Raw genomic sequence first — 15719 nt, forward strand, 5'->3', positions numbered from 1 at the left:
ATTTCTAAATTATTAGACAAGTGGGTTGATTTACAAAATGTGCATGCCCAGTTCAGCATATTCAGATCAGGTTTTATGTATTTGTCCCGGATGACATATTTATTTCTTTTACAAATCCGGTACAATTGCATACAGATAATTCAAGCATTTCTTGTCCGAAGAAATTTGTATTAATCCGTCGTGCTTCTAAATGTACAATGTGTCAAAGATTTCATGTTTCTTAAAAATTTGGTCAAGTATGTCCCATTGCTTGTTGGATTGAAGTCCAATCCCGATAAGCGTGATGCACTGAAAGTTCCCATCAATGAAAGATGCCGTTGAAAGTCGTAAGTTCGGTTTTGAGTCTTGTGAAACGGATCTGGATAAGTATTTCATCGTCATTATACATATATCTACGTGCTCATTAGTTTGATAAATCATTCACAATACATTGTTTCCAAAAGTTTGGATCAATTTCAGAGTTCCATTTATTTTTTATCTGTATTTGATTTTATATTAGTATTCTGGAGATTTAAATTATATATTGAAAACCAGAGAATGGTACGAGGGTATACTATGTGTTTATCAGTTACAAAATTATTCAGATCATCAATCGCAGTTTTTTGCAGTCTTCTCAAAAATATATAAATTAAAAACACAATGCAATATTAATTAATTAATTAACAATTGATATTATAGGGAGTTTTAGATCAATCAAGTCTTTACAAATATTAAATCCATTCCTATTTACACAATTTTGAAGAAGGCCACAGTCATCATGTTTTTGACAAATGCAGTAGTCTTGAAGCGCACATCGATAAACTTTGCTGTCTTTGTCAACTTGATCCGACGTCCCAAGTAACCTTCTTCCGAATTTGTTTAAGAATATTCCCTCTGGATCATACTTGGTCATACTTTCCACAAACAATTCTCTCTTGTCTTTCCACACTGACGCCATGAGGTCTCGGTTGAAATAGTGCAACCCGTTTTTGCCCCAATGAGGTCTCCCATTGTAATTTTGAACCTATAACGTATTTCGTCCAAATTACAATTATCATTGATTTATCATGGTCAACGCTGTCTAACAATGCATTAAACCTAATGCACATTTACACGCAGGTATGATCTACAGAGTAAAATCTCACCATTTCCTGAAGAATCCACTGATAAGCCCCAATTCCATCTTTAGGTTTCTCATATCTGTTCCATCTCATCGGAGTGGTCCACTCCACCGTAAAAGTTGATCTGTTACTGCTGATTGCCATTAATCCATCGGAAGGAATCGAAAACCGGATAAACAGTCCAACCAAAGGAAATGCAGCAGGATATTGTCTCAGAACTTTGCGAATCATGTTTATCACAGATGAAAATTCCTCCAAGTCAAATGCTATTGAAGACTCCTCGATAAGAAACTTTGGCCTGATGGAATCCGTGTTCCACGTGCAACTTCTCTGACACCTGTTTGACATTAATCGCCATGAAAAACCAGTCGCAGGATTTTTAAAATTATTCCAGGTTTCTGCAGATCCATTGTTTCGATGTTCTTCGAAAATAGGAGCTCGTCCCACCACTCTTTCAACTAATGAGAACTTAGTATATGCTTCCAATAAATACATTGCATACGTATTTCTTGTTTCTTGAAGGGTTTCAAAACTTGTTCCAACCAAATTTCGAGTGATGAAGTCAGTGTCAGGGATGAAATTAGTTGTGTCGTTTCCCAGTTCGTTCGTTCCATCGTGATAAATCCCTTTTGATACAACGACATCTCCCTGGGAAGGAAACCACCAAATTTGAAACAGATCATGCTGGGCTGCCCATCGTAGTGCCGTTCGCCCGTCCGTCAGAATGTGGTCTGCATGGATCCGATTGTGCACCGTCATTTTAAACAAAGGGACAGTTTGTAAGGTGACATCAATAATGACGCCAAACAATCCCAAGTTCACTCTGAGTGCATTAAGCTCGTTCGGATCACTGACGTCACGCAGGCTTCCTCTGCCGTCTACCAGAGTGAGACGTACGACCTGATCAGAAATCGAAGTTGGGTGGAGTAAAGAAGACCCGTGTGCGCCAGTCCCTATTGCACCGCCTAACGTGATTCCTCCTAAATAATAATTAAGTAAATAATCTTAGAAAATACCCCCAAAAAACGATTGAAATAACCAATGGCATGATTATCTATAATTTACCAAACGTTGGGAGAGAAATGAGAGTGCGTCCATTCTTTTCCAAAAATATCATCGCATCCTGCAACTCTATCCCTGCTCCGAATGTCGCCGTGCCATCTTCGTTATCGATGGCGTGGTCAAAGTGTTTCATGGACACTGGATATCCATCAGTGCAAATAATATCCGTGATGGAATGACGTGAACCGAACGCCTTGACCGTTTTATTTTCTCCGATTGCCCTCTTCACAATGTTGACCACTTCTTCCGTACTTTTAGGGTAGTGAATTGGTTCCGATGGGGTGCAGTGGATGGATGTCTGATATGACTTGTAGGTTGTACTGCTCAAAACAACTTTATTTTTGTATAATTGACAATTAGATTAAATGAAACATGTCAAACTTATTCTTGTGCCAAGTTTTGTAAGCTAAACCTGATTGTATATTATTATGCAGTTTGTATGTTAATGTGTACCTGCTCTGGCTCTGGTTATTTTGTGACAAAACTCCAAAACACGACAAATGTGCTAACACAATTTTTATAAATAACACTTTTACGTTGGGCATGATTCCGCGATTGTTAACAAGTAATAATCGTTACTACAAGTAATAATTTAACGTTGTACAACTCGGGCTATAAATTAAATTAAAAGCTTAACTACAAGCAACCTGGTATGGCGTTTTAAGACGACTTAATTAATGTTACTATAATTGTAAAGTCAAGGAATAGATTTTGTATAAAAATTTGCTGGACCAGATAGAATCACTGAAAGAAGTTTTTCCCAAGCTAAACTCTAGGTATCTTGCACGTGCTGTTGTAGCACAATTCACACGGAACTCTGCCTGAAGCACATGTATATGCAAATTAGAGCTACATATATTACGAAACGTATAATTCTAAAGTAAAAAGATTATCGAGAATTCTCAAATTTTGTACAGAAAATTAATATTGTAATTGATGGGCTAAAAATTTCCCGTTTTATTCGAAGTATTCAAAGTTTTTTCGTAATTCTAAAAGGCAATCTTAAAAGGTCCAAACCCTAATTTTATACACTTTGATGGTATTAAATGAGATACAACAATGTGAATCAAGTGGTTCCACAATTTCTAAGGGAGTTCTCTACCAGAGCAGTGTTCACACATACACATCTGCAATAAAAGTACCGTATTAGTAACTTTAGACATTTTTATTTTTAGCCCAAACTGTTCTACATGAAAATTGTAAGTATTTAAATGTAATGAAATGTGACAATACACATATTTATTTTACACCCAATATTTACTCACTAAATTGTAGGATTGCATCACACTTTGCCAAATAAACTCTAAAGGACAGGAAAAGCCACTTGAAATTCAGTAAATGTAAATGTCAAGGGCCAACATGAAGTGGTTATGATTGGTCCAATCAAGATTTTCTTTGGAGGATTTCTGCCAGATACGTGATACTTTTCCAATTCACCCGCAGAGATAGTCCTAGTTTATGTTGGCTTACAAATTGATCTTGATTCAAGATGATTGAGTTCCACTTCCTTTTATCTGCAATCACTCGCCATTGTATTGATGGTAATAGACAGGGAACGTGAGAACGAGTGAGAAGAACACGTGGTAATATCGGAATATTAGATTCGGGTACTTGCACATAGCATGCAATTTCCATACTTATATCGTTTGGATTGCCTCCTGAGCATGAGAACACTTCGGTAGGGCATCTTATGTAAGACTTTAGAGGTTTGTAGGCATATTTTTTTTTACAAACAAATGTTTTGATCTGCAATGATATGAAACTTGATTATTTTGCGTCTTACTGTAACTATGCTTTACACTGAAGTAGGCTCTTAAGAAACCTGGAAAATACGCTCGTCTTCACCTTACACATAATGAAATTACTTTGTTTAATAAATATGCTGTTGTGTGGATTGAAATAAGATTGGATTGATTCCGCTTCATTTTGGTTTGCTGGTGACATCCGTTACCAACAAATTTCTGATCGGATTTCTGATCGGGTGGTTGACTAAACCAAGCAGACTTGGAAAGTTTTTTTGTTTTTGCACGACTGGACCATTTCCAGTGTTCGTTGTAACTGTTCCACTGGTCCAGGACTCTGCAAGTGACTTTCCTCGTTTTTGATAGCTTCTATTGGTCCCTTTAAGCGTAGACAAGTTATGCCACCCAAGTCTTGCCTGAGCACATAGATAATCTACTGGGTTGGTATTACGATGGTTTCAAATTTTATATATATGTAATATGCATATGCATCGTGAAGTGGGTGCTGAATTTATTTAATTTATGGTACAGTTAGATTATGGGATACTTGTATAAGCAACAACCAGAGGATAATATCATAATATCAAGAAAATAAAAATTACAACATCAGAAATGCACATAGGTATTCTCCGCAAATAAAACATAGAACTTATTTAACAGGTTTATTCAGGTTAGAACTTGTGTATGTTACTGTCAACTGTTGGTATTAGTCAACTCCATGCGTTCATAGGTAACAACTGGGTGACGGTTTTGTTATTGTGTATGTCTCACATTCTCTCAAAATGTCAAATCTGTGTAAACAATGAATGACTGCAAAATTGACTATTTTTCAATATTCCTTTATACATACATGCTTGTAGATTTTGTCTATGAGCACAGTTTCAGACAAAGCTTGGCTAAAATGTGATCATGATGCAAAGTGGTTGACAAGTGTCCGCCTTTATCTTGTCAGTAAAAAATAAAAATAGTTCATGTAAATATTGACCACATATTGAATTTTGAATGTCATCTGAGCTGGAGAAAAAAGTTTATATGAAGAATTGTCAGTTCAAGGGTAAGTTTCCAAACACTTGGTTCGTGTCCATATTTTGCCACAAAAATGTTCAGTGCTGAAGCCCTGAAAATTTTAAAGAACGCTACGCGAATGATGTACTACTCTGGAGCAGTTCCCCTGACATGGAGCACCACAGCGACTGGTCAAAATCGGCTGTTTTTGAAAGACTCGAAGAAATATAGACTTGTGACCACATTGCATTGTGCTGTTCTCGTATTTTACAATGCATTCATGACGTACCGATTCGGAATCTCCTTGATCACACAGAAGCAAATCAACGACAAAGCCGCTTTGTCCATAATATTGCAAATTGTGTGGAATCTTTTGAGCTACTCACTTCCATTGCTGGTCATGGTGAACAATTTCATGTTTTGGAAAGACATTCCAAATTTTATTAATGCACTAATAGAATTCTTTGAACGATTTGGAGGTACTTACATCATTATCAAAACTGTAGAAATATTATGACTTTATACATTTACATATATGTTTATGTTAGTAAATATTTTGTATAAATGTCTTGCTGTCCCATTTGTAGAAAATTATATGTGCAAGCCAGTCCCAAATTGGAAAAATGGGTGTGAGAAGAAACTCAAAACCATCGCTTTTCTCGGTACCACAATTTCCATGATAAACACGATTCTCATTATGAAAAATCCCGAGAGGGCTTATTTTCTGACATCCCTGCACGAAAATCCAAAGGCAACGTCGTTCTTAAAGAAGCTGCCCCTTATCCTGTGTCAAATGTGGGTGTGGGGCAGTTTGTGGGCACACCTCTACTACTACTGCTTCTTCCTCCTCCCGTACAACTACACAGCTCTATTTCTTCTCCGTCAACTCAAGTATGCACAAAGAATTTGTCAATTAAAAATTCTTAAAATTGAATTAACCTAAAATCTACCTTCAAATGACAGTCGGGATCTGAAAAGCGTCGAAACTTTGGGCAAATTACGTAATCTACGAAACTTTATAAAAACATATCGCGGGCTGCAAACCCTTCATACGATGTGCAACGCATGTTTCCAATTCTTGTTCTTTCCTGTACATAAAATCGTAATTATGAACATCGCCATCATTGGGATTTACGGAGGTTCGCTTTACTCAATCAAACAGAAATGTTATTCGGCATTTAAATAACTTTGCAGATTATTTCCTTTTCCTTTTAAATAGCAATCAAAATCCCAGGATCGAGAGCAATCATCATGGCCGTTGGAGCCATAATGTGTCTGCTCTACCTGAGTCTTATGTTTCGAATCTGCGGGAAGCTGTACGAGCAGAGCCTGGTCGTCCTCTGCTCGTGGAGGGGTGAGCGAGGCAGATACATCCGGAAATTTGTCAGGTCCAGCCAACCCATCCGAGTGGAAATTGGGTATTACTATTACGTCACAAAAACAACCGTGATTGTCATTTGGGCCACGGTTTTCAATTTTACAACAAATATGCTCATCAGCTTTTAATTATAAACCAAACTACAAATGTATGTACATATTAGTTGAAAATAATAGTGAAGTAAGTGACGTGTGTGCTTCGAAATGAATTTCAATTTCGTTTTCGAGGTATTTACATATGCAACTCCTAGCACATGCAAGTAGACAAAGATAACTGATCAACACAAAATAAATGAGGAGACAATGGTGACACGCGTAATAAAAAAAGCGTCGGAAAATAAGTTCAGTATTTTCGGGCTGGAAACAAACTGCTCATACATTAAGCACTAATAGGATCGAACCCCAGTCACACATGTCGTCAATATTTAACTTCCTTCCGTCAAAATTCCTCATTTCAGTGAGAGAAAAGGAAAAAAAAACTCCCAAGAAAGGGAAATGTAAGTTTCTCGAGCACATTGCCAGATTTTTTTATATTTTTAGACAAATGTATTTGCTTGACTGCATTTTTCTTAAAAATCTGTACCAGCAGAAGCAATCTAATTTCCATTTATTGCTAAATAACCAACCAGTCACCACAAGCTGAAAGTAATTGACCATTATTTGAGACAAAATTGTAAATCTCCGACATGCGGGTTGTTCCATGGTGTATGTTTATGGACGTGCACAATGGCATGTCGTGAATTTAGCTTATTAAATTAAATTGTAAGCTAAGAAATACGCAGAGACTTGTTTGTACACTGCTGAATCTTAATTGAACGGGATATTTATGGAGAAAGTTTTCACGAGGGGCGGGACTGACACGCCCAACAGGTAACTCTGCGACATATTATTTAACTTGGCAACTCCAGTCTTGAATTCTATTACCCTCACACTTGGAAATTCCTAGTTTGCCCATGTTTGACATATGTGCATACTTATCCTGACTTAATTTAATAAATTTAAAGCCCATTTAGTTTGCAACGCATTAAATTGTAGGAAGTCTGGTGCTGACCAAGAACTACTTACACATGGCGATTGTGACTGACCTTTTTCACTTTCCATGTACTTGAACTGGTTTCCAATTAAATTCACTCAAAATTTCCTGATTTGCTTCATAGTTTACACAAGGCATCAGACCAAGTCTCTCGACGGTCTGGAGGGCAAAAGAAACCACATCCTCCTTAAAATTAAAATCTTCTTACCTTCTTCTTCCATCAGAATGTTTATTAAAATGAATCGAGTGAAGGGGCAAAGTCAAAGTTAAACAAAGCGAGAAAGAGAGATGGAAGATCAAACCAAGCAAGTGGAACAAGGATCAAAGAAGAGTAGCAGGTTTAGCTGGGAAGAAAGAAACATAAAATAAATGCTAATAAAACACCACCGTTTGGTTACTTATCTATGTGCCGGATTCGAAGGATGATGATGTTTGCTTCATTACACGGAAAATATCTGCAAAACTTCCGCTCATCGAAATTATATAACAGATACAGAAAATATATAGTAAAAAATAGACGTGCATTTGAAGAACGTAGTTACCAACTAAACACATCTGGACTGAAAAGAACACGATTTTATGCAAGTTTTATGAATGTACGTTGATATCTCAAAATCTCAAGTAGTATTTAAATTAGTGGTCATACACTTTGACACTCACGAAAGTAATATTTATGTACATGATAGAGCAATACTAAATATGTACAACTCCGTATCTACAGTATGTACGCATATAAGTATCTACAAATACATTGCAATTAATAAAAAATAGAGGTTGATGAAATGAAAGTAAAAATCGCCAGCTCTGTCGATCGATCATTCCACCTTCTCCCTTGGCTTCACTCAAAACTTACACTTTTGAAACATTTTCCACCCCTTTGAAGTAATTCCTCCACTTAGCTTGCCCCTTTCTCCCTGAACCCCTCGTTTGGCTAGCAGCAACGGTTGTATTTATGCATGTACGTACTTCTATGGGCCACACTAATCCTCAGACCTTGGATCAACTATCCAATCGAATGGAGAAAGTGTGCATAGCAAAGGGGTAAAACTACACTTCCAACAACACACCCTTCTTCTTTTTGCCAGCATTACACAAATCAAATCTGAAGGAATAAACCAATTAAATTTATTAGCTTCCAGAAATATAATTGGAAGAGTTGGGAAATTCCTAAATCCGCTCCGATGAACCGCCGGTACTTGTTAAAAATAATTACAGCATCTTCCCAACATAACCCACTCGCCTGGGTAGAAGCCCTCCATCCTCCTTGTCGGAGTCGTATTTTAGTTTTTGTTTGATTTAATTGTATTGCTTTTTTTACGGAAGAAAATCCATCAGGTTGGCTGTCAAACTTTGACAGTTATTGAAGAAATAAAAGTCATTAGAGAATACTTGGTGGAACAATAAGTTAAGGGCAATAAATTCGAAAAATAATAAGGACTTGATACAGATGAACCATAATAATACTTTTTACTCCGGATATTTGAGATTCATTTCCCTCGGTTTGGAGACTTGAACTACATAAAAGCAAATGCAAATATGTACATGCATGAACGAGCTGCTGCTACATATTTATACAGTCACAAATGTATGTATGACGGAGGAAGCGGAAGTTTAGACAGCCATAATTATTTCTTAAGACAATAAATAGACGAAACAATGTGATGCAATACTTTTTGTCGAAGGTCATATTAATCAATTAAGTAAAGGGATTAATAACACCTTACGCATGGTTTTGAAATATACGTTTGTATGCAAATCTGTGTGCATAGAAAATAAATTCTACCCAGTCATTTAAGCTCTATAACTCCATCATCCTTTCATTTTAAAAAATCAAAGATTAAAACGTTACAGAATAATTATTTATTCTTTAGAACTCATTTTGAGCCAATAGACTAGAATTGAGTCAAAAGTTTTAAAAATCGAATTTTATTTGGCTGACGCAAGACGCAACACACCGTCACCGTTGTCGTCGTCGCTGATCCTACAACGACTTCTTTCCTGCCACCAAACAAAACGTCAACATTTGTTTCAATATTTTGTCCGCAGTTAAAAAATTTGAATCCGATGGTGACAAATTGTTAGAAAGATACAACAGTCAGCTTCGAGTATCGGAAAAATAATCCAACACTTCCGGCGTGATAAAGCAATATGCTGCTTACTTTGGCTAAGAAAAATACATCATTTCGTCATCCAACGCAGAAAACGCACGTCCTCATGGCATACATAACTAAATTGTATCTTAATTTGTAGTTTTACTAAAGAGCATCCCATTTCATTCACTTAACCCTCTCATCTCTTGTTTTACATTTTGTCAAGCCAAGAAAGGATGACGAAGAGAGATGATGAGCCATCTTCGCGTCAGCCCTGTCAAATGTCTCCACGGTTAAATCGAGGGGTGAGGGTATGATCCAGCCTTCCTAATTTTTCATGAAAAGACAAGCATGCAGCAGTTACTTTTTAGTGAAGTCGCTTGAAATAATCACGTCACATCGATAAAGATAAAGCGTGTAATATATAGTCCTATAAAACTCGAAAAGTCAAAGGTATCAATATCCAGCGTATGCCAAGTCAAGAAAACTCACTTTCCAGCCCTTCCAGTGAACATGGCGTAGATAATAAAAGTAATATTTGTCGCTTGTAAATTGAATCAAATTAGAAGTCTACGTGTTGGATGACAAGTCGTAACAATGTAATCAGAGAGTTGGGACTGATTGTTACTTGAATCCGGTTGGATTCCGATTTTTTGAGATCTTATGCAAGATTGAGCAATCGAGTGAGTGCGAATGGGTCGTTTAGTATGTAGTATTGAGTTCTATTGGATTGTCCATTCTGCGTTGCTCGGAATAATAGTTTGCTGTTTAACAAAGGACGGGGAAAGTGAAAACTATAACACTTACGTACACCTACATGATAATACTTACATGCATGGTCGCTTACGTCATATTGCCAGTCCCCTATTAATCTATGAAATCGCTTTAATATTTTATGAAATTGATGCATTAAAAAACTAATCTTTTGGAGTTCATAGTCTAAGAATCTGAAAGGTATACGGTTGACGGTGAATTCGAGTAGTAAAGTGCAACCACGACTGCCCAGTCATTTTTTAAAGTGATGATAAGCTAATTAGGATCTTAGATGCTCAATTAATTTTCATCTTCCTGTAGGTATATTCTTCACTAAGAAACTGCGATATCTTCGCAAAAACTTTGTTTTCCTACTTCATCTTACTAACTTGCTTAGTATACATCAATCTCAGCGCACACTGTAAAGTGTCACCTCTCCATTCCACATAGTCCATGAAAAACACGTAGAATGACCCAAAAATATGTGGAAGAAAAATCGTCCAGATTTCCTACTCGTAGGAGAATTGTACATCTATCTCAAAGCTCGAGGAACCCTAACAAACATTTTCTTTGCTTTGGTGGTGGTGAATTTTGGACTCGAAATTTTTGGGGTAAGCTTTCTGTGGGACGAGCGCAGTCTCATCTCACTCCTTCACCCAATCCTCCGATTCCCGAAATACTTGTACATACATACGTAAATCGGAGAAAAGCTCCCGTTGCTACCACTCTTTTGTGTTTCATCTGCCACCAGAACAACAACGCACTGAGAATCTCTGCCGAGTGTCTCTTCTGGAAATTAAAGAGAAACAAACGAGATCAGTTCACTTGTGCCCAAGTATTGCCCAATTCCGTCGAGATTTCTTCAACCCTTTCCCCCTTATCGCAAGCTCAATCAATTGGAAACAGTGTGATTCGGTTTCGCATTGATTGGAATTTAGCTCACTTTTGGATAAACAGCAAATGATTTAAACTCAATCAGATTGGACAAATATTCTGAGCTGGAAGTTTAGAATAATTTTATCATCAAAAGGATGAGCCATCAACCAGAAGCTGAATCCAAACCAAAACCCAACAACAACCCCTGAAAGAAGCACATTACATACGTATTAGACAGAGTGTATCTGGAATTGGAAGATTTATGGGTGAACTGAGACTCGAGTGAACTATGTGAATATCTTTGCGATTATTTTTTGATTGTATCAGCCAGAAATACAAAGGTTATTAAAACGAAAAACTATTACAAAGTTCTTAAAGAGTCCACAGACTACATGCAATAATTAATTTGCAATACATCAAACATTGGACAAAGGCGGAGGATATATTTAAACATATCCAGTTAATCTGGTATCAAAACACAGCACAATAAATTATTCCGGTCTTGCAGTTAGCTAAAGTTCGTTACAACTGAAACAAGAATCGCGTGTTTTACAGGTGTTTGTAAGATAACCAGGTTGTCCAACTAATAGACAGCGACACCAAAGAATTCCTTGTGACCAATCGAATAGCAAGCTAATGAATTTACATATGTATGTATAACGTCAGACTCCTGTAACTCAAATCGCAGATTACTAGTACACCATACATACCTTTGTATACAGACTACCAACAATACATAACCAGCTATATGCTTATCTCGCTCGTGCGTGCGTGTCGTGTCTCAATTTTCTCCGTATCCGACTGGACTCTGAACATCAGAGTCTGATGTGGTTTTAATTATCCAACGCCGTACATTAATACCACAAGATCATAGAACAAAACATCGCGTCCGAAAGGAAGGTGAGTTGTTGGTGGCAATCGTTTAGAGCTATTTACCTAATTAAGCTAATTGTTCCCTGGATGATATCACCCCTACTTCTTCAAGGCAGACATGATGCTTTCCCTTCTGCCCTGCTTGACTAATTAATTAGTCGACTCCAAGAAGAAGGGCAGAGGAGAAAGTGAAAAGCAACTGGTGCAGGTTCCTAGCAAGTCAACATCATTTTTCTCACGGTCGTCTGTGTAATGAGTTAATTCGGTTGTTGACTTGTGGGATTTGTAACTCTTGACGTTTTGAAGGAATTTCTCGTACTTATTTTATTTTATTTTAAAAAGTTCGCATTCAGATTATATGTAGTGTTTGGTGGGCTTGATGGTTGGTGTCATTGGGGAGTTTGTGTGGTGGTGGGTCGGAGTAAGTGAATGAAGTGGGGTTAGCATGGAGTGGAGTTAACCCAAGCGTGGAAAAGTGGAAGAGAAAGCAAAGTAAAGCAACCCATCCATCCCAAGCAAATCCAAATTTGAAGCACATCGCTCACATCACGGGAGAGCTGGCGCATGAGGTTCGTTCCTCTCAACATCGGTGGCAATTTTAGTGCACCACAATTAAGAACCTTACGGGTCACTTTTGTGGCCTTAGCCAATTTGCCTATTTTTAGAAATTTGGGAAATTCTGCCATGAATGTACTTGTTGGTGTCAGTGAGAGATTTGTGAGACCAATTGACTTGGTTGATGAACCTTCCTCGCTGGCATAATGGCGTTGTGTTGCACTTTGAAACGGTTTGCTACCTCTGCTCTTTCTCTCCATTTTGTACTTGTGCTGTGCTGGATATAAGGTTTGGTTTGGCGAGGTTTTGACTTTTACATACTTGTTGAATGTTGAGCCAAAACTGTTGGTGGCGGAAGGATAAACTTGTTAGTTCTGATGGAAGAGAATCTGAAGAAGGGTAGGAGAAAATCTGATACATATGCAAAATTCTTACCAACTTTTCACCCCGTCTCATCCCTCCTTACCTTTAATCACGCCACAAACCCTTTTTATATAAATACGTGCATCTTGTTTTTACTTATTTAGGACTAAAATCAGTTTACACAAATCTCATATAAAATATAAGCTGGATTAATTATCCATTTTATTACTGTTTTCTCTTTGGAATGTCTCTAAACAATTTTTGGTACTAGATTTTTTAAACAGAAATTACTCTGGTTTCTGCTTCTTAGCACGAGCCTTGTTGTTTGTGATGACATCCCAAAACAATTTTGCAAACAGGATTGTAAAGCTGCCGTACACAATGGCACTGATCTTTATACTGAAGGGATGGCGATAGCAAGGAGTCCCAATTCCTGAATTTTTCAAGTTAATAAAAATATAAATAACTTTTCATTTTTTCATTCATAATTCAACTTACGGATTAAGAAAGCTGAAGTAAAGTTGACACAAAGTCCTATGAGCATTTGAGCCAATTGACAAGTAGTCACTGCCACTGAAATCTTTCGAGGTATTTTAATTCCGAGAACCTAATATGAAAAGAACGTATAGTGTTACGTAATACAGTAGCACTCCACTAAAATTAAGAATAACTTTCACTCTTACCGATAAAGCAAAGTAGGGATACATCATGCTAAAAATCGAAATCATCAAAACTTGAAAAGTTTCCTTTGTAATTATGTGCATTTGCTGCAATGTGGTGATAACTATGTACCTGTGAACGCCATAGTTCATGACCACGTACCACCTCGAAATAGCTTCAACATACGGTGCGGTAAACCAAGACATCGCGAGCGTCACCAAATGATGGTACCTGATTATAACACATCATATTTAATTCATCGGTGTCATTATGTGTGCCAAATTGATATCATAACATCGATGGCTATGAACAATAGCTTATCTATTTTCGTACCACTGAATAAACACCAACGGTCGTTTTCTCAGCACGATAAAAATGGTATCACCTGTGTCAATGGTACAATGCATTCAAGATTTCTTTACCAACTTGGTTAAACTTGTAGCACTTTTTTTACCTAGTTCCCCATACTTTGACAAGACAAATAGTAGCGACCAGTACGCTAATGGCCAATTTCCTCCATTTCTGAAATAAAAAGACAGCACAAAAAACAATTAAAAATACAGATAAATAGTACTTTAAAAAATGTCACGAATGGTGAACAATTTAGCAAAAAAATTGCATTGTGCATTTATATAGTGCAGACTTTGATGAGCACTCAACCAGTTTTAATTACAAGATTAATGAACTAAAGTACATACAATGTCTACATATTTACGCCTTGGTGCACTTATTTATTTACACAGTTAGATTGTATCGTAATTAAGACTCATTTTTAGAATAATGAAGGACCATGTTGACACTAACATAACTTAAATTATGCAAAATCTGGTTTGGAACTAGGGCAATTCTGTATATTTAGCTCCGGTTGTGCTTTTTCATATATTTATCAGTAAAATACTGGCCCAAAATCTCATATTTTCAGCACACCTGTAGCAAATTGCTTTGTAGAATCCACTTTCGCCCATCAGAATGTGAACAAACTCAGGAACGGTTCTGATGAATCCAATAATTGAGAAAATTCCCAGGGCTGTGTTCCATAGAAAAAGTGGCCACTTGAGTTTATAAGCAGGTCGGTCCCTCATCCATCTCTCAATGCCGAAAATGGCAATCACATAAACGATCCCCACCACGACTGGAAGATGCCAGTTTGTCGTCCCATAAACACCCCATGCCTTCCAGTCGTAAACTTCGAAATCAAAGTACTGAAACTGCGGTGGATCTTCTGTGGTTACATACGTGTAGTCAAACACAAGCCCATCCTTGCTGTCGGTAACATTTAATTGGGTCGTCTCAAATGGAACTACTTGACCATTGTCCGCCTTAAACTGGAAATTAAACCCGTAGTCTCCCTCAGTGTGGGCAAATCCAGGCCAAAACGAGGGGTGTTGAAAAAACTTTTGAAATCTTTCGGGGAGAACTGAGCGAAGGGCCTGCATTTTTACACAATGGGAAAAATGTATCCCAATTTGCGTAAGGATTCTTCACCTTTGCACCAATAACTATGTACGCGTAATAATTTCAAACTGACAAAATTGTCTAATACATTGGTTGGTCAAAACTTGGTCAAAACTGAATTGGTTTTGAGCTCATAACCCCGTTCTTGCGGAATACAAAAGTTGTTGGGGGTTGGATTTCAATAGGGATCAGAATTGTTGTTCAGATAGACAACATTAAAAAATCGTAGAATTAGGATGAATATAACAGAAAACGACTTGCAGATTTGGGCAACTTCCGTGGTCCCTGTGTATACACAACGCTTTAAGAAGCAAAGGGAGAGCATGGCCTGCGTGCAAAATTAAATTGCGAGGATATGATTTTGACAAAATGACCACTAGAGCAAGATTTCATGTACCTGCCGACCGGTTTTCTACAAAATGTGCATGTACATAGTTCGACATACACACTTTTGGTTGATAAAAATGCATTTTGAGTATGTGGTCTTCTTTTCACGCAAGTTTTTACACAATGCTATACGATACAACATTTTGCAAGACTTGATTTGTCTGCATCCTCCTATTCCATTGTGTTCTAGGGTTATTCCACAAAAGTTTTTAGCACTTACTAATCACATGCGTATGCCTATGTGCATCAGCAATATATATGTTTGTGTATGCATGTACATTTGCGTATCTGTGATAAACTGCAGAAACAGATATAATGAACTAGCAGAAGTTATAAGTGATAAAAATTCTTAATTGCAAACTAGAAGTTCAATATTTTTACCTTTGGC

The 15719-nt window shown here is 37.2% G+C and overlaps 3 protein-coding genes across 3 annotated transcripts in view; 1 reads left to right on the top strand and 2 right to left on the bottom strand.

The window, feature by feature from the left end:
• Positions 1–440: 440 nt before the first annotated feature.
• Positions 441–3654, bottom strand: LOC110842087 (L-gulonolactone oxidase 2). Its single transcript, XM_022087797.2, has 4 exons — positions 2616–3654; positions 2166–2482; positions 1125–2080; positions 441–1003 (listed from the first exon to the last, which is right to left on the bottom strand). The coding sequence occupies exons 1-4, from the start codon at positions 2705–2707 to the stop codon at positions 656–658; spliced, it is 1713 nt and encodes a 570-aa protein (XP_021943489.2). The 5' UTR covers positions 2708–3654; the 3' UTR covers positions 441–655.
• A 7225-nt stretch (positions 3655–10879) lies between these two features.
• LOC110843816 (protein amalgam) overlaps positions 10880–15719 on the top strand; it is a 33507-nt gene continuing 28667 nt past the window's right edge. The window contains exon 1 of the mRNA XM_035855910.1: positions 10880–11938. The gene's annotated coding sequence lies outside the window, so the exon portion shown is untranslated. The remainder of the gene's footprint in view (positions 11939–15719) is intronic.
• LOC110861349 (elongation of very long chain fatty acids protein 6) lies at positions 13023–15111 on the bottom strand. Its single transcript, XM_022110461.2, has 7 exons — positions 14417–15111; positions 13944–14011; positions 13823–13874; positions 13622–13720; positions 13513–13540; positions 13328–13436; positions 13023–13262 (listed from the first exon to the last, which is right to left on the bottom strand). The coding sequence occupies exons 1-7, from the start codon at positions 14923–14925 to the stop codon at positions 13117–13119; spliced, it is 1011 nt and encodes a 336-aa protein (XP_021966153.1). The 5' UTR covers positions 14926–15111; the 3' UTR covers positions 13023–13116.

The sequence above is a fragment of the Folsomia candida genome, unplaced genomic scaffold (assembly GCF_002217175.1).
Source record: "Folsomia candida strain VU population unplaced genomic scaffold, ASM221717v1 Fcan01_Sc001, whole genome shotgun sequence".
Classification (NCBI taxonomy): Eukaryota; Metazoa; Arthropoda; class Collembola; order Entomobryomorpha; family Isotomidae; genus Folsomia; species Folsomia candida.